The 18807-nt window shown below is 34.5% G+C and overlaps 1 protein-coding gene and 1 pseudogene across 1 annotated transcript; one reads left to right on the top strand and one right to left on the bottom strand.

The window, feature by feature from the left end:
* Window positions 1-4637: 4637 nt before the first annotated feature.
* LOC113066781 (C-C motif chemokine 4 homolog) lies at window positions 4638-5823 on the bottom strand. The gene is made up of 3 exons (XM_026238803.1): window positions 5660-5823; window positions 5156-5270; window positions 4638-5029 (listed from the first exon to the last, which is right to left on the bottom strand). The coding sequence occupies exons 1-3, from the start codon at window positions 5808-5810 to the stop codon at window positions 4921-4923; spliced, it is 375 nt and encodes a 124-aa protein (XP_026094588.1). The 5' UTR covers window positions 5811-5823; the 3' UTR covers window positions 4638-4920.
* A 3142-nt stretch (window positions 5824-8965) lies between these two features.
* Window positions 8966-18094, top strand: LOC113066777 (SUMO-activating enzyme subunit 2-like; annotated as a pseudogene).
* The last annotated feature ends 713 nt before the right edge of the window (window positions 18095-18807 follow it).

The following is an 18807-nucleotide window of genomic DNA, read 5'->3' as shown; positions in this document are numbered from 1 at the left end:
TGACTATTATATTGCACCACATGCGCAGTATGTCTCGTGTATATGTTCTCGACCTTTCGATTAGAGTGATAATATTGACCGTTGAAACTTTAAATTGTGGTTATTACAAACAATACTTCATGTTGGTAATCATTTCTGACAGTACAGACAGACACTTTCAGCTCTTCAGTCCACATTCACACATCTTAGTGTTAGATCTAGTGTCTGGTGGTATGTTCGTATGGGTGTGATGGAGAATCAGACAGAAGCAAGTGCTTCATGAGTTCATACAGAGCTAAGCATGTGTGTGTTGAAAGCAAAGCTATGGATAAATGGTTTTTGGTTTCTGATGATGTGTGTGAGACATGATGTTGTGTTTCTTGACCGGTTTTAACATTATTGTAAAGCTAACTTATGACAGTAACAGTTTTCCATGGGTTTAAAACCCATTTGTTGGTTGTGTATATGGATAATTTGTCCAATAGATGGTGTTATACAAAATGCCACAATCGTCATTATTAATAACAATAGTCTTTTTTTTATATGGATATAAAAATAATTACAATAATATTATAGGATGTTGCTTCAGTTCCTCTGAGTTTTGAAAGTTCCTTAACTATTTTCTGAACCAAGACCATATTTGAAAACAGAACTCAAAAACTAGATTCATGTCATTTCTGGTTCTTTTATCTCAGGTAAATGAGGAACAAAAACGCATTCAGGAAGAAAATTATTCTGAACAATAAATAATAATAAAATAATTCAGACTACAAGAGAACCTATTTTGAGTTTCAAAAGTGATGAGCAGGACCAGTCCAACACCAGAACACAAGATGTTCTCATGGTTTCTGATCTAAAGTTGATCTGCAGGATTTGATGAGTTTTTTTGAGGATTTTCTGAGTTTTTGGAAAAAATATGAATGAATTAAGCTACCGAAGGCATTCAGAATATGTGTGTTACCTAAATAAAATTGACAAACAGTAAGTCTTTGAGAAGGGGTTTATCAAGCTAGGTGGTGCATTAGAAAAGAAGCTCATCTCCTGTTTCCAAAATGCATCACAAACTGCTTGATAAAGCTGTAAACTAACTCCACATTGCACAAGGTGCAAACTACATTACGCCTGTTTCACAGCAATGTTTAAGTTTTTTTCAAGTGTGTGGGTGTCAAGGTACAGAAACCAAATAATTAAATGTAAAATAGCACTGGATAGTCTTCAATGTAAAAATTATACAATTAAAAAAAAAATTATACATTCAAACCTACATTTACCTTTAACATTTCTCACATTATTACAGTTTTGCTATATATATCAAAAATTATATCTGGTGTCTGAATAATTTTTGGTTTGACTGTTAAAACTACAAAGTAATTCAGTGAAAAGAGCAGTGAGTGATTTTCATTTTCTTGGATTAACATTACAGCAGCCAGTCGCTAAATTAGGCGCGGTCACTTTAAGAGAAGACGAACGCATCCAATATAAAACACATCCCATTTTTTCCCTCAACTGTTTACTTTCACTTAAGAAATAACTGACGGTTTTTTCGAGCATAATTTCCAAGGTAGATATTTTGACATATTTTCAGGGCCGACCCGAGGCATAAGCGAACTAAGCGGCTGCTGGCCCACCAATCATTTTATATATATATATATATATATATATATATATATATATATATATATAATTAAATAACTTAAACAAGTGATATGAATGAATGCATGAATGCATGAATAATGAACGAATAAATTAATAATTCAAGACAAGAAAATTATTATTTACCGCCAACTGCTGCTGTGTCTGCTAGCGTTTGAGTAATGCGCAATTGCGCATAGACACCTCGCGTGCATTGACAATTCGCGCCGGCGCGCAAGTGCGCCTCACTGTAATAAATGATAAGCTATGTCACAAAAAGGATGTATCCCTCTGGTGCCGAAAAGAGAAAGAAGAAAATGCCATAAAGTTGGCTTGTTGTTGGACGTTAGAGAGTCTCAAATTCAGGGACCGTCTCGAAAGTTACATGCGATATTGTTATACACTTTTCTAACGTCAGTAGCTTTTGAGGAGAATGACTTACAGTCATAAAAACAACTGTAATTGTCAGTTCATCTAGGTGTCAGCTATACTGCACAATTGAATACAAAGTTGAATAATTATTAAAATAAACTGTAAATCATATGTAAATTATGCTACTTTTTCGCATGGGCTCAAAGGCAAATTCGAAGCTCAATAGCATTTGAGGAGAAAGACTTGCAGTCACCTTATACATTTATATATATATATATATATATATATATATATATATATATATATAATTTAGGTAAAAACGAGGCCAGTTTATCACTTTCAGGCACATTCCTGTGAAAGGTTTTTTTTTTTTGGTTCGCTTATGAAAATTACCCATGGTTTTAACAATAACACCACAAATTATTGTTCTTGTAGCCATGTTAACTGCAAATTAACCATGATTCTGTTACTTCAAATAATAATTTACAAAGAAGTATTAATATACTGTAATCTTTTTTGTTGTTGTTGCTATAAAAACAGACCTAAGTCATCAATAGCCTTTAAAATGACTTTATATAAATTATTGCATTATATAAAAAAAACTATGAGGCAATAATGATTGGTTAATAATAACACTGTTAAAATACATAATGTTGTAAGGACGCGGAGGCGGCGTTAGAATCCATGTGCAGTTGAATAACTTCCACAGCAGACAAATCCAAACAGTAGGCAGAGAATCATACACAGATAGGCAGTCCAATCCAAACAACAAGACAGTGGGCAAATCCAAAGACAGAGACAGGGAAACCAGGCAGAGATCATACACAAGAAGGCAAACTATGGCAATGTTTAAAACGCTCGGTAAGGCAGACAGGCTGGCAATACTTCGCAACGTGACAGTGGTGGCGGCCATGCTTATATATAGTACAAACAGGAAGTATAAGTGAAGCAGAGGGAGCGGAAGACAGTCAGTACTCGGGAGAGGGCTCCCTCTGCTGGCGTGGCGTTACAAATGTAGGCACATACAAAATAAACAATTTATCTACATGCTATTACACAGGGAGCCAAATGCCATGTAATTGCTGCTGTTACATTTTTGCTATAGATGACACAGGCTTTATAATTTCTTCAACAAAAAAAAAACGTGCCTATCACAACCCTAACAAAAATAAACCATGGTTTTATCATAGTAAAACTGCTTAATTTCCTTTTGCATGATTTCTCAATGCTTAAGACTATAAAATAAGTTAGTCATAATAAAGTTATAGCCATAGGTATATGTTGACAATTATATGGTACAATTGTAATTAGTAAATAATACAATTTATTCTTTTACTTTTTTATTTGATTAAAGTTCTATTTACACCCCTATAGTAGGTGTTTATTTTCCATCATCATATTTGAGGAAGGGGGGGGGGGGATACAGCAATACAGTCCTGCTGTCCTTATGTCATCAGTGACTTTGCCTCCTGAAAAGCTAGGAAGGAACAATTTTGAGGTCATTGTTGTACAATTGTCATTGTTGAATCCTAGCTGTTTGCTTTCATTATTTAAGTTTTTAACTATTTTTTGTAACATTATATTTTTTATTATATTAATGTTTGTCTATTTTAGTTTCATTTAAAACATTGCACATTTGCATTTGGACATTTGCAAATTATTTATTTCATGTTTTGTGACAGTTTGTAGTCAGAAGTTTAAGAGTGAAGTATGTTAAGTATTGATTTTTATGTATTTATTTTGTATTAATGCATAACCTCACTGTATTCATATATAATGTAACATTATAGCGTGACATTTGTGTCAATAATGTTGAAGCACAGGTGACTCCGCGTGGTGGGAGGGGGGGGCCCCAAATCAAATTCTGCTTAGGGCCACCAAGAGGCTCGGGCCGGCACTGCATATTTTGTATGTATTTGTCGGCACAAGAGCAAAAATAAGCAAATTCAGTGTTCAAGTGTTTTGAGACGCCTTTCTCTTTGCAGAAGAGAGCTCGGTTCAGTGTTGCTTTCCGTGATACGCGGCTCTCTCTCTCTCCGCACCGAACACAGCGCGCCGCGAGTAACCAGCTACTCTGTTCAGCTTTTCCGCGTCTTGTGTTTGGATGCTTTAATGTTTATATCGGCAAGCGGTAAGGCGTAAAAACATGTGAAAAAGATAAGCTTTTGTGACGATGCGCAGCAGTGGCCCATCAACTATCCTGAGCATCTTTTTAGGCTCGCCTCAGCCAGTCGGTTATATAAAAAATCAAGGTGAAAGTCATCATAGCTCGCCTAGACCCAGCTCCCAACCCAACTTTGAGAATAGATTAACGGCGATATTTTTTTTTATCTCCCGATAAGAGCCTCGCGTTAACTCAGCACGTTAACGCTGATAACGGCCCACCACTAATATATATATATATATATATATATATATATATATATATATATATATATATATATATATATATATATATATGTATATGTATGTGTGTGTGTGTGTGTGTGTGTGTGTGTGTGTGTGTGTGTGTGTGTGTGTGTGTGTGTATATATACTGTACATTATTTAACATGAAATGTTATCCTGATGAGAATTATACTATTGTTTCTATTTATGCTAATTTAATAGGTCTACACGAATATGCACACATTCAAATGAGTCTGACACCAGGTAATCTCATTGCATTTTAATATTTATTTGCAAAGATTAAGTGCTAAATGAAAAGGTAACACTTAACAAAAATCTTTAAAAAATGTTGAAATTGACATTAATTAAGATTAATACATGCTGTAGAGGTATTGTTCATTCTTAGTTCAAGTTAACTAAAGTAGTCAACTAACTAATGAACTTTATTGTAAAGTGTTACCAATGAAAAGAGTTTAATTCAGAAAAGAGTTTAATTCAGCAAAAATGCATTTCTTAAGAAAGGACAGTTGTATTAAGCAACATCATTATTCTATGTTTTTATTTCTTGAGCTGCTTTCTTCTCTATATCACTCTTTATCCAAGCCTTTATCCAGTCCTCTCCTGGTTTCACACAAAATTTGGTTCTAGGTGTCGTAACCCTGCAGGGAAAGTTCATATTGTCATACATGCACAAAAATTGGTTTTGTCATTTGTCTACAAATTAAAAGGAGCATTTGGCATTTTTAAATATATTTTAGATTTAAATATCAGATTTAAATACTTACACAATGCCAGAGACAGGGCATTTTGTATCTGTCTTCACAGCACTCACAATTTTGTTGCTTGGAATTGGAAAGTCAATAAAATTAAAGCAACAATTCTCAGGAACTGGAGCCTGAGCTGTTGGTGAGATAACATATATTGTATAGTTTTAGAGAACCATGAAATGTATCATATCCAACCATGTATATAATATAATAAATCTAAATATTAATTTGATATTATTCATTATTCATTGATTATCATTCATCCTTTCTAGAACTTTAGTTTCCGTGAAGGACCATATCTGGCTGGTTAATCAGCATCAGTTTGTTTCTGGGTTCTTTCAAGCTCTCTATGTTTTAAACTTACTGGAGAAATCAAAGTTCAGTGACGAACATGTAAGGTTCCACTATTAATTCTTTAGTTTCTAATTTGATCCAATTTAATCACTTAAACTTTACAGCTTCATGTCTTATATAAATAATAATTTAGTCAGAATAAAAAAACTATATTTCAAGAGAACTTACGCTGAGCCTCAGAAGTCCAGGTCATCATCAGGACCAGCCCGAACACCAGACACAAAGAAGATGCCCTCATGGTTTCTGATCTGAAGCTGGTCTTCAAGCTTTGATAACAAGCTGCTGCAGATGTCTGAGACAGTCCAGGTCTGCACCACATCTTTAAATGTTTTTTTTCGGACGTGATGCTAATTAGAAACTCAGATCTGTGGTTTGATAAGGAAATATACTTCATCCCCCCTCCTCTTCTTCAAAGCCCACACAGAGAATCACATTTGCTATACTGGGTTTGCATGCTTTTTGCAAGCAGAGATTGTGAGAAGATAAAATACAGGAGTCATACGTTTACAGCACATCTTCAGAAAGTGCAGTTTTTTTTGCTAATGTACAATGCAAGAAAGAAAATCATATGTTTTTTTATTATTATTAGTTGTGTAACATATTGTGTAAAATAATATCTACATTGCATTCGTTGTGACCAAAGCACAGAAGGACTGTAATTCATCAAATACAAGAGTTAAATTCACAGTGACAAATTCACTTTTCTCACATGGGTGTTCAAAATAAAAATATTAAACTAAAATGGAAATGTTGTATTATATAATGAAAATATATTCAAAAATGAACATGCATCATATTTCATAATTCCATTAAATCCTGAAACAAATATAATTATTTATTATATAAATATTCAATGTATTATTTAATATGTATTATTATTTATTTCAAATTTAATTATTTATAATGAAAAATATTTTACGTATTAAATATTTAAAATTTAAAGTCACAACTTTAATAATACTATATAACTTTTATAATTAAAAACTATTATCAATAATAAGTTTAGATAAATAAAATGTAGAAAATAACCATTTAAATAATTCTACTAATTATTGTCTATAAAGTATTGTATTTAACTTATTTAGATGTGAGTACTGGATTGCCTAAATATTAAATTAATTTTTTATTTATTTATTTATTTATTTATTTTTTATCACAATCCCACACAAGTATTATATGTTTTCATAGTGGTTTAGATAGCGTTTAGAAAAAATAAATAACTTCCTGTTTTCATTATAAACCAACTATTTTGGTCCGTCATTGATTTGGTGATATGGTGCACTTCATGTTTACAGTGTTTAGCATTTCATGTGGTATTTCCAACATTTTTTTTCTTAATCTGTTTGTAATAGATTAATGAAATGCTCTTTACATATTACATAAAGGGTCGTTTTTCTCGAAACAATGGAAAGCCAAGTGAAGATGTAATATAAAGGTGATGCATCTTAGCAAAAATCTACTCAACCTGATAATGATCAAGATCTTAGCGTTCTGCACATTTGCCCTGTGGTTTTTTGTACGATATGTACTCTCATTTTCATGTTCAGTAAATGGCACAAATGCAAATACTCTACTAGAATGTGTAAAGGTGTATGAATATGTATGTATGTTTTATAATTATCTTGCTCACAAACTGTGCATGTTTGTTTGTTTTCAGCAATATTCATGATAAATTTGACAAATACACAAGTAACGATTTGATAATTTAACAGAATAGCATGCAGACCTGCTAAAATATTATTACTAAAGTACAGTGAATGAACCATAAACCAGATTCATTCAGCAGAGCATCAAAACCCCCGAGGAACCAGCAGCAGTGTGTCATTTTAATTTCTTTAGTAATGACATGAGAAACATTGACTCATTTTGATGTGACTCATTTTGATATGAGGTACTTAGTGTTACAGTATGTAGGATATGATCAAATTAGTCAAACTGGCTAATGTGAGATCTGAATCACTCTATTGGACTTTTTCAGGATTTAATTGAATGAAGTGATTTAAAAGTTTCTCGATATAATTGCAGGACAAAGTCATCCACTTAATCTACATTAAACTTGAATTTTTTGTAAACTCCCTTCAAAAAATTAGTTTAAAATGTGTTCTTTCCAGAAGAGCAGAATGGGCCTTTCAGTTCACTGGAAAAGACACATTATTATTCTGAGAAAAACACCCTTCTGAAACTGACACCTACACTTCACAACTTCAGCGGTGGCTATTTAATGCGCTGCAGTTTTAGTCTTAACCACGTCATTCATTATACAGAGGAGCAAAGCTGCATGAAAATGCAATTTTGGGTTTGCATGTATACATATACAAATTTATGTGTGTGTGTGTGTGTGTGTGTGTGCGCGCGCATATAAGCCTATACATATATTATACAAATGTGTGTGTGTGTGTGTGTGTGTGTGTACTTATGAATGTATATACATATTCATTCAGTTTCATTTATCACACAAAAACACACACACACATACATAGCAAAATTTTTGATTCATTAATTATTTTTTAATTAATTGTAATTTATTTGATTTATTTATTTTTAATTACTTAAATTAAAGGAAGTTACTTAAGTTGGAGGAAGGCAGACTCTCTCTGTGCTAGATGAATCAGGCCCCATTATGCCCGACTTAATTTATGAGAGTCATGAGCTGTATATTTGAATTTATCTTTGCCAATTGCAAAATCAATGAATCCACATTTAATCACTATATTATTTATTTATTCTTATTATATTTATGTCTATTGTTATTTAATGTTCAGTATTTTCATCTATTTAAATAATAAATCAATAAATAAATTCAGCCATCACAATAATGCAATATTAAAAATACACGTTTTAATACACTTCATTTATTTATTTATTTTTCAAAAGTAATACTGAAAGTAACTAAAGATGGTAACACTACAGAAAGGTTTTAATTGTTAACATTAGTTAATTACACTGGTTTACATGTAGGCTACTAACAATGAGCAATACTGAAGCATAAATATTAAATAAATACTAATAAATACTGCAGCATTTATTTTATTATGCTTTTATCCAAAGAGACTAACAGTGCAATCAAGCCATAATTTTTTATTATTATTATGAATAATTTTTATATATGTAAATTTTGTCGAATGTTTTGGTAATTAATTCACTGTGAACACGAATAAACAATGAAAAGTTATATTTTTACTAACTAACATTTACAAAGGTTTATAGTTGCTTGAAATAGATATAACTTTAGGCCTATTGCTCATTGTAATTCGTTAGCTAATGCATTTACACATTTTTACAATTTGGACCATATTGCAGAGTGTTACCCTGAGTTAATTATGTAAATATTTGCTATTAGGAATTGTATTCGTTTTATTTCCATTTTATGTTCTAATACATATATTTTGTAGCTGAGCCGCACCAGCAGAAGTCGCTAGTAAATCCAGCTGCGTGTTACTCGCTTTTGTGCTGCGCGCTCAACCTCTGCGCATGCGCCGTGCGTCTCTTCCCTCCCCGCTGGATCAAACTGCTGCTTGTCCGCGCCGCTGAAACGCCGAGAATGGCAAAACTGGTGGGACCTCTCCGCAAAGAGCTCGCCGACTCCCTCTCCTCCTGCCGGGTGCTGGTGGTCGGAGCGGGAGGTATCGGCTGCGAGCTGCTGAAAAACTTGGTGCTCACCGGCTTTAAGAATATTGAAGTGGTAAGTTGGACGAAGGCGGACTCTCTTTGTGCTGCATGAATCAGGCCCCATTATCACATATCCTCATATATAATAATGAAATAAAATGAGAGCCTTGACTTATATACAGCAATACATAACTCGTTACATCACGGATTTTAAGGATGTAATGCCTCTCGTTTCATCGTAAACAAGCCAGCTCTTTACTTTCGCTCTGTGTTCAGTTATACATATCTCCCTGAAAACACTGACAAATGTGACCACTCTTGATATTACATTCGAAAAGATTATATTGAAATGAAAATGTCTTTTAATATTTTAAATGTGGTATCTGACAAAGATTATATTTTGTGTCAACAAACAGCATCTTGTTTGTGATAACTCTTCTACTATGTCTCTCTAAAGTCGCTTCTGTATTCTAGTCGTAGTATAGTGTTTCTAGTATTATAGTTTTAGCTATAGTTCATTTTCTACACATGGTTCGGAAACTGCAAGCTTTTTATTAGCAGGATAATGTAACGCTTGGGTTTCTACGTGTATGCATAATAATTACATAATAATCAGTTGGTTACTGTTCAAAATTATTGTGAAAGGGTTTTGGTAAGATTGTAATCTGACAAATGTAACAAGCATAAAGTGATAGAAAGCGCTCACTTAACTGATATTGAAGAGAGATTATGTTGATGAGGCTTTCAGTGTTTTTATTTTTGTATTATTAAGTGTTACTGTGGCACGCAACCAACTTTTTAGTGCATCTTATTTTGGCTTTAAAATGCATGATGAAAATAAATATCTAAGTAATTGTAAAACTGAAAAATAATATAAAATGATAAAATTTTTTGGAAATGCTAATTTGGCAGATTTATTTTAGTTACTAAATAATGAATACTGCAAATAAACACATTGTTTAATTATGGCATATTATGCCATTTAAGTGGCACACTACCTGGGGACTTTTAGGGACCCTTTAAAATGCATTGTGTTTTCATTCTAGCATGGTTTTGCACTTTATTTAATGATTACTATATTGTAGTATTGTTGTTGTTTTTATATTAACTTCATTGTTTTTTTTATTTATTTAATTATCCTCATTTGCAGATTGACCTGGACACCATTGATGTCAGCAACCTCAACAGACAGTTCCTGTTTCAGAAGAAACATGTTGGCAAGTCTAAAGCTCAGGTAAACTGTATAACTGAATTTAGCATGTGTGATTTAAAAATCTGCATCAGACAAATCAATTATTAGCATGTTTCAGGTTGCCAAGGAGAGTGTGCTTCGGTTTTGCCCATCTGTGAACATCACTGCTTACCATGACAGCATCATGAAGTGAGTCCAGTTCCATTTTACCAAGATAAAGACTTGATAGTTTCTGGACACTTGATAGTGCATTTCAAATCTGATTGATCTGTCTGTGGCTACTATAAAAAAATATATATTTAAAAATCAAAAATGTTGAAGTCCAATGTTTTATTCTTTGCACTTTGCAGCCAAGATTACAACGTGGAATTCTTCAGAAATTTCCAGCTTGTCATGAATGCTTTGGACAACAGAGGTGTGAATAATTTAGCCATCTTTTGTAAAAGTTAAGGAACTCTACATTTCTAAAATGTCTTTTCTTTTGTCCTTGCAGCGGCCAGGAATCACGTCAACAGGATGTGTTTGGCTGCTGACATTCCCCTCATCGAGAGCGGCACGGCTGGATATCTGGGACAAGTCACAGTTATCAAGAAGGCAAGGCTCTTCTATTAAATCAGCAACTTTTGTGGCACATGTTGCTGTATTCATCTCAAAGTCACTCTCTAGGCATTCACCTTTTGTAAATCTGCAAACTGCAGGGTCAAACAGAGTGCTATGAGTGTCAGCCTAAACCCACGCAGAAAACCTTCCCAGGCTGCACCATTCGCAACACTCCCTCAGAACCCATTCACTGCATCGTGTGGGCCAAATATCTCTTCAAGTAAGTTCTCTACACTAATACGTCTCTTTGAAATGTAATTACACTTGACTTTTGTTCAGTGTATTGTTTCAGTTTTAATGCACTTTGCACAAACAACACTGAACAGTGCAGTGATTAAACTGACAGGACTTTCCCTCAAAAAACACATCAAAACCTCAAGTGGTTGACTCTTCACCACGGGGGTAGAAAACTGACACCCTCGCTAGTCTCATCACAGAGGCTAAACTGATGATATTCCCCTCGCAGATTCCTTGTTTTATGATTTAATAGAAATGTATAAAAAATGGTGGAATTTAAATTGAATTCATTATACTTTACCAAAATAAGAGAACAAATAAAAATAAAATGTTTTTGTTTTGCCAAACAATGTGCCGGCCTGCACAACAGAGGTTTCCAGTTTAAATTAAAATCTGGATGAAATATTGTGTGATATACCTTAAAAGATTTTAATAAACTGTATTAATCTTATAGTTCTTATTTCTTTGAGAAGTGCGTTCGGCTTTACAATAGTAAAATATTTCGGTCATGGTTTCTTAAAAGTATTGTTTGTGTGTATCTGATGATAATTTTATTAAGTGAAATGGTGTATGAATATTATTAACTTGTATTTGAAAGCTAATTAAATTATTCTCCTCCACTTACATGTCATTTTGGATTGCCCCCCAGTCAGCTTTTTGGCGAGGAGGATGCGGATCAGGAAGTGTCACCTGACACAGCTGACCCTGAGGCTGCTTGTGAGTAGTTGCACATTTACAACTTTTATGTGCTTGGATTAAAAATACATGTGGGGTTTTATGCATTAAAGGCATAAACTATCTTTTAAGAATGGAAACTTCAAGTGTCAAGTATGTACTGTAAGTTTGAATTGGACCCATTTAATGAAAAGATGTTTCCGGGACGTTTATTGACTACAGGGAACCTCGCAGATGCAGCAGCCCGAGCTACAGCCTCCAATAAGGATGGAGACATCAAGCGGGTGTCCACTAAAGAGTGGGCTCGTTCCACAGGTTATGATCCTGTCAAACTCTTCAACAAGGTGCAAGTTCTGTTACATACTTGACATAACTTCATTAACACGTCTGTCCTTTTAAAAATAGTCTAAAGGTGATATTGTGCATCATTTCAGCTTTTTAAAGATGACATCATGTATCTTTTGACCATGGATAAGTTGTGGAAGAAGAGAAAAGCCCCACTACCTCTAGACTGGACTGAAATCCATCAGCATGGTGTGTGTTTGTTCGGGAATTATCTGTACATGCCAAAAGCTTTGGTTATATTGAAAAATGATAAGAAACTGTGTTTAAAAGACATGTTAATGAGGCTGTGGTGTGTGTGTGTAAGAATCTTTTCAGGAGGAGGCCTGTGGCACAGGTCTGAAGGACCAGCAGGTGTTAGGTGTTCAAGGTTACGCTCGGCTTTTCCACCGCAGTGTAGAAACACTCCGATCTCAACTGACGGAGAAGGGTGAAGGTGCAGAGCTAGTCTGGGACAAGGTGAGGAATATCAGATATACACAAAATACCTTTCTCTCATTTTATTGTGTAACAAGTAAGTCATACATATTTATTATAAAATATATGAATGTTTATAAATGTAATTTATTTGATTAAATTATTATTTGTGCTGCTGTTTTCAGGATGATCCTCCAGCCATGGACTTTGTTACAGCAGCCGCAAACTTGCGCATGAACGTCTTCAGCATGAACATGAAAAGCCGCTTTGATGTCAAATGTAAGGATGTGACTGCCTTGACTTAAATGATTAAAAATGATCTTTTTAGTTGGTGTTTGAAAACATTTTCTATTAAAGTGTCTTTTTAAATTGTTCCATTTTTGGCTTAATAAAGTTTTTATTTATTTATTTTTATGCTTAATTGACTGAGAATTAAACTTCAGATGAATGTTTTATAGCCTTATAACTCATGGCTTTAAAATGAATAAATATTAAATAAAATAATTTCCTTCTCATCTAGCCATGGCAGGGAACATCATTCCAGCAATAGCCACCACTAATGCCATCATCGCTGGGCTCATTGTTCTGGAGGCGCTGAAGACTCTTAACTCAGAGTTCGACCAGTGTCACACGGTAAACTTGCAGTCTTGCTCCTTTCACACCCGACACCCGAATTGCATCATGTCCTGTTATATCTAGTACATTTTTCCATTTCATTTTCTCACTTGGTTTAAGGTAATCACATCTCAGCTGTAGTTTTGGTTATGAAGACCTTTTAACCCCTTCCTGTTTCTGAAAAACTTGTCAAGTGGTATGGGTGGGAGTTACAGCGTTTGTCCAAGTGCTCACACTTGCGGTCTTTGCATTTGTCTGCTTGTGTAATATATTTCCTGTAATTCGCCTACGTGTTCAAGCATGAAGACCACAAGTGTGTGCTGAACTTTTCTCTACCTAATGGAACACACTTACAGTGTTATAAAAATGCAAGTGTTTATGAAGCTTTATTCTGATTTTCAATACATTGCATTTAAAATATCTTACATCTCTGTACTAGTCCCTATAAAAGATTATACAGTTTAGTAATTGTGGTGCTTTTGATTAAGTGATAAAAAGCAGTTGCAAATGTTGTACAAAATACACACTTATCTTTGCACCAATAAAATGTTCAACACTGTTTTTCTGCTAAATTAAGTGTAATATCTAACACATTTTTATAGTGGAGAGGTTTCTGTGATATCTTGGCAAAAACTGTAATGATTAGTAACATGATGAATGATGGGGTGTTATGCTTGGCCTTGATTACCACTTCAGAGAGGTATTTGTGATAGTGTGGGTTTAGTGTGTGTTATGGGGACAGCGCTTTGGTGTTTTTAAGATCTGGGGCAGTCTTGCGCACTTACTACTCGTTGTGTGCATGTGCTCTCAAGTGGCCAAGTCTGCAAGTGTGGGTATTTGGACAGGCCCCTAGTCTTATTCTTATGTTTTTTTTTTTTTTTTTTTTTTTAAGATTTTCCTGAATAAGCAGCCGAACCCCAGAAAAAAGCTTCTCGTACCGTGTGCGCTGGACCCTCCTAATCCCAACTGTTACGTGTGTGCCAGCAAACCTGAGGTCACAGTCAAACTTAATGTGCACAAGACCATTGTGCAAGCTCTTCAGGACAAGGTACCAGTCATTATTTATTTATATATATATATATATATATATATATATATATATATATATATATATATATATATATATATATATATATATATATATATATACTTTTTTTTTGTGATCTCCAAGAGATTCAAGTCTGGAGTGAAAAGTAATCTTTTTCATTCATGGTGTTGCATTTTCAGATACTGAAGGAGAAGTTTGGCATGGTGGCACCAGATGTGCAAATTGAGGATGGAAAAGGAACTATCCTCATCTCTTCAGAGTAAGGAGAGACTGAAGGTATTAAGTTAGCCTCTAGAGGGCATTGTGCTCCACTATAACATACTCTGTATGGGAGGCCAAATTTTTAATGAATATACAAAGAAATGTAAAAAATGTGAAATATGCAAAGAAAAGTAAAACCTAAAATAAATATTTATACTTTTATTTCCTTATGTATATTTTTTTTCCACATTAATTTTTTTCTTCCATTTTATACATTTATTTATTTCCACATATGTATAATGTATTTACGTAATTGTTTCTATATTTATTTCTACATTTCTTTGTCCGTTGGCTAATGAGGATAATTTCAAATTTTGTCAGGTTTGGCGTTATATAAGTTTTTTTTTGTTGTTGTTTTTAAAGGGGACTTATTATGCCCCTTCTTTACAAGATATAATTTTTAGTCAGGTGTCGCCAGAATGTGTCTGTGGCAATTCATCTCAGATTACCCCACAAATCATTTATTATATTATGCCCAAAATTTATGCACAAATATTGTTTTCGTGCATCTCTTTAAAACAGTGGTTCTCAACACGCACGCGTGCGGCCCTTCACAAATTCAAATGCGGCCCACCATGCTGAACACAATTTTTTTTTTTCAGTTTTACTATTCATTTTATTTTTTACCTTAATTAAAAAATGTACTAAAGAAATAGAAGTATATTAATTAATATAATAAATATTTTTTTTTATGTGAAATTTTGTTTTTCATATATTATTTTCAGACATGAGCAGACCTACTCACATAAGGTTACGCACTTAACGAACACATATTGTACCAGCGCGCACTTTGGCAGAACTCAATTCAGATAGTCATCAACAGCCATTAGTTCAGGTAAAATTGAATGAATGGACAAATTTGTTTAGGGAGAAATGTGGAAAATGCCTGCGAAGGCACACATACAAACAAGAATAGTCGCAGTATCAGCAGTGAAGGAGAGTGCTGGATTTTCGGTTTGCACCGCAACTCACTTGAAGTTCAGACAAACGAAAACACCATACACTACGTAGCAATCATCCTTAAAGAAATGTGGCAAAACATCTCTGGAGAGAAACTCATATTATTAAATTCGAAAGTGCTTTCCATATTAGGATCAACATAAGCTACATTTGTGAATGCGCATTTTCTGAAATGTCGCGCGTCAAGTCATGCTCCCGTGCGTGTTTTACAGACTGCATCTTAAGCCTCTGTTATACTTTCCACGTCCGCAAGCCGCTATGGACCGTTAGGTAGGCGTGATGTAAAAATCGCCATGGGAGAGTGTGTGCGGAGGCTCTGAGAGGACGAACGTGCCTCCCATTTTTTATGACTGCGCGGACAAGTATGTGAGGTCAGAAGGCTTCAAAAGCACAATTACACATGTGCAGGCAGTGTGAAGAAGCTCATTGCTATGAGGACCTGTGCAATCCGTCAATAAAAGAATGTAAAGACAGCCAGATGTGCAATAATCCTGGGCAATTGTTTGTTCACATGTTTGTTGCAGAGCGGACCATCAACTTTCGGAAGTATAAATGGAAGAAGCCCGCGCTTGCCGTGTACGTGTCCGGATTGCTCATGCGGAAATATAACACAGGCTTTACAATCACAACCTCATTGTGCTGTTACTCCTTTTGAGCTGAATTTCACAAAATTGGTCCGCTCCCGACAGCATCAGGTGTTTTATTTATGGGGAGTAGAATTATTTCAATGAATGTAATCGATTAGATATCATAATATTTAGACTTTCACTTGGACTATAGTACAGCCTGGTGAAAAAAAAGGTTGAAAACCACTGTTTTAAATGCAAACCAGCTACTGCTCCCCTCCACCCTTTCTGAAAAAGGCTCCGCCTTTTGGACACTCCAGTACTAAAACTGGAGAATGTCAGTCACACAGCGAATAGAATTCTCAAAGATGGATCAATACCAACTGTTTGTGATCCAACTTCATCCATAACACAGATTTGTGTTAGTCCTGTGTTTTAATGACCATAGTTTTCAGAGCAGTCTCAATGATCTGCACAAACATATTCAAATTTAGCTATTTTCTTGGACACATTCCCTTCATGAATAAAATTAATTCACTGCATCCCCAGTGGCTCAGACGCCGGGAGTAGATGGAGACCCTTATGTTAATTATTACAGCTAACAACAGAACAGTTATAAAATTCATGTAGCAGAGACATATCACTAGCTGCTCTAGTGATGATGTAAACACTGCGGGACTGTGTGCGGCTAACTCGGGGTGGGATCTATATGCTAATAGGGCTAATCATCACCAGTTGTGGGCGGGGCTTCCCTATTCTTACGTAAGAGCATAATAAATAAAGGAGTGATTGTTTTTTTTTTTTTACGATTATAGACTGATTGTTTAGACACTGGATACACATCTATGTTCAAACAACTTATTAAAGTGAATTTTGCATAATGGGTCTCCTTTAAAGTTTTTGTCTCTCTGTTTCTCTACAGGAAACAATGACAAATTTTTGTCTGACTTTGGGATTCGGAACGGCAGCCGTCTTCAAGTAGATGACTTCCTACAGGATTACACTCTTCTGGTCAATTTAATTCACAGGTCAATGTGGCTCCATTTAGCTACAAGTATGATACTTTGGGTTTCTTGAATATTAAAGTGTATCTTCCATTTATTTTAGTGAGGAATTGGAAAAGGATGTCGAGTTTGAAGTAGTGGGTGACGCCCCAGATAAGGCGCCTGCACCAAGCGTCCCGGAAGAAGGGAAAAACATTGCAAACGGTAACAAAGATTCTGCCCAGCCATCTACCTCATCTAAAGGTAAGAACAACATGGATTGTCTGCAAAACATCGGCCTTTAAAGGGAATGTTTCAGCTAAATATTGTATATGAACAGCTTGGACATTCAGCTAAACATGATCTTTTGTATTAAGTGGGTGTAAAAGTTTCATTGCTTTTGAATAATGCACTTTTCTCATATTTACAGCAGCTGCAGAGGACGATGACGTCCTTATCGTAGACTCAGACGAAGAACCATCCTCAAGCACCATGGAAGCTTCCTCGGAGTCTAGTAACCGCAAGAGGAAGCATCATGACACTAATACGGATGATACTTCGTCTAAGCGCAAACGCCTCGACCAGCAGCCGGCCGATGATGATGAAGACATCATCGCTCTAGACTAGCAAAACTGACAAGATATCACCTGTCCACCATAGAAGATTTTCCTCCAGTTAATTTTTTTTTGTACGGTTTCTCTTACCAAACATGTAAATATATCTGTACAATATGGTTCAAGCTCAATGGATGTCGTCTTTTTCTTCTGTACTTTGTTTTTTGGGACCAGAAAACAGTTACGAACTGCACTCTGTTAGGGTTTACTCAGATGGATAAAATGCTTTTCAACTTTGCATTTTTTTACAATGCGTGTGTCGTATTTTGCAGTGGTTTAGAAAGGCTGACAAAAGTGCTCACGGTATTTCAAAGCATTTTTTCATCTAGTTTCATATTTATTACAGGTTTTTGTTGCAAAACTCAGTAATATTTCTAATCACCAAATTTTACAGTAATACTGTATGATGGTTTGTATGTCTTTTAACCAAAATGAAAAATATTGTAATTTTTTTTAAGAAAATACACTCCAACTATTTACACCATTCTTTTATTTTTATTTTTTATTTAAGGAGTCCACGGTTCACCTGGTATTTGTCGTCAGAAGGGTTAATCTAAGATGCAACATGACACATTAACCCTTCCTCTAGTTGGCACATCAAGTAAAAGGCAAGTTATTGTCTTAAGTGGCAAATTTATTGGGCAATTGTCAACAGTTCATCTATTTGGTCAAGATACTTGTTTTCTTGTGTGGTATGAGTGAAGACTATGCAAAAAATAATAATAATAATTATATATATATATATATATATATATATATATATATAAAATCTCGTTTACACGACAAGCAAGTAATGCCATCGTATCCATTCGGAGCAATTTTCGTTTCAAAGGATTAAAAACGAAAAAAAAAAAAAAAAATGTGCGCATATTGCATTATCATGGATCGGTTTTGAACTCACTTTTGGACTCACTGACAAGTTGCGTTTTATTAAGACGTGCTTGTTTTTCAACCGAGTGATTTAAATGATTTTAGTATTATTTCTTGTAAATGTAAATTATGTTTAGGCTCTAAATTAGTTTTATTATGCTTTTGTCAAACTAGCAGGACAGATTATTACAAATAATTACAAACGCCATTATTACTATTAATAATAAATAAACTATCGGAAAACGTAAGAAAAAGCATTTATTTATTTATTTACACAATAATGGTTACCATTATTACCCAGTTTTTATGTAATACATGGTGGGTAAT

Source organism: Carassius auratus, chromosome 50 (assembly GCF_003368295.1).
Source record: "Carassius auratus strain Wakin chromosome 50, ASM336829v1, whole genome shotgun sequence".
NCBI lineage: Eukaryota > Metazoa > Chordata > Actinopteri > Cypriniformes > Cyprinidae > Carassius > Carassius auratus.
The sequence above is the reverse complement of the archived record's forward strand: the minus strand, read 5'-3'. Positions and strand labels throughout refer to the sequence as shown.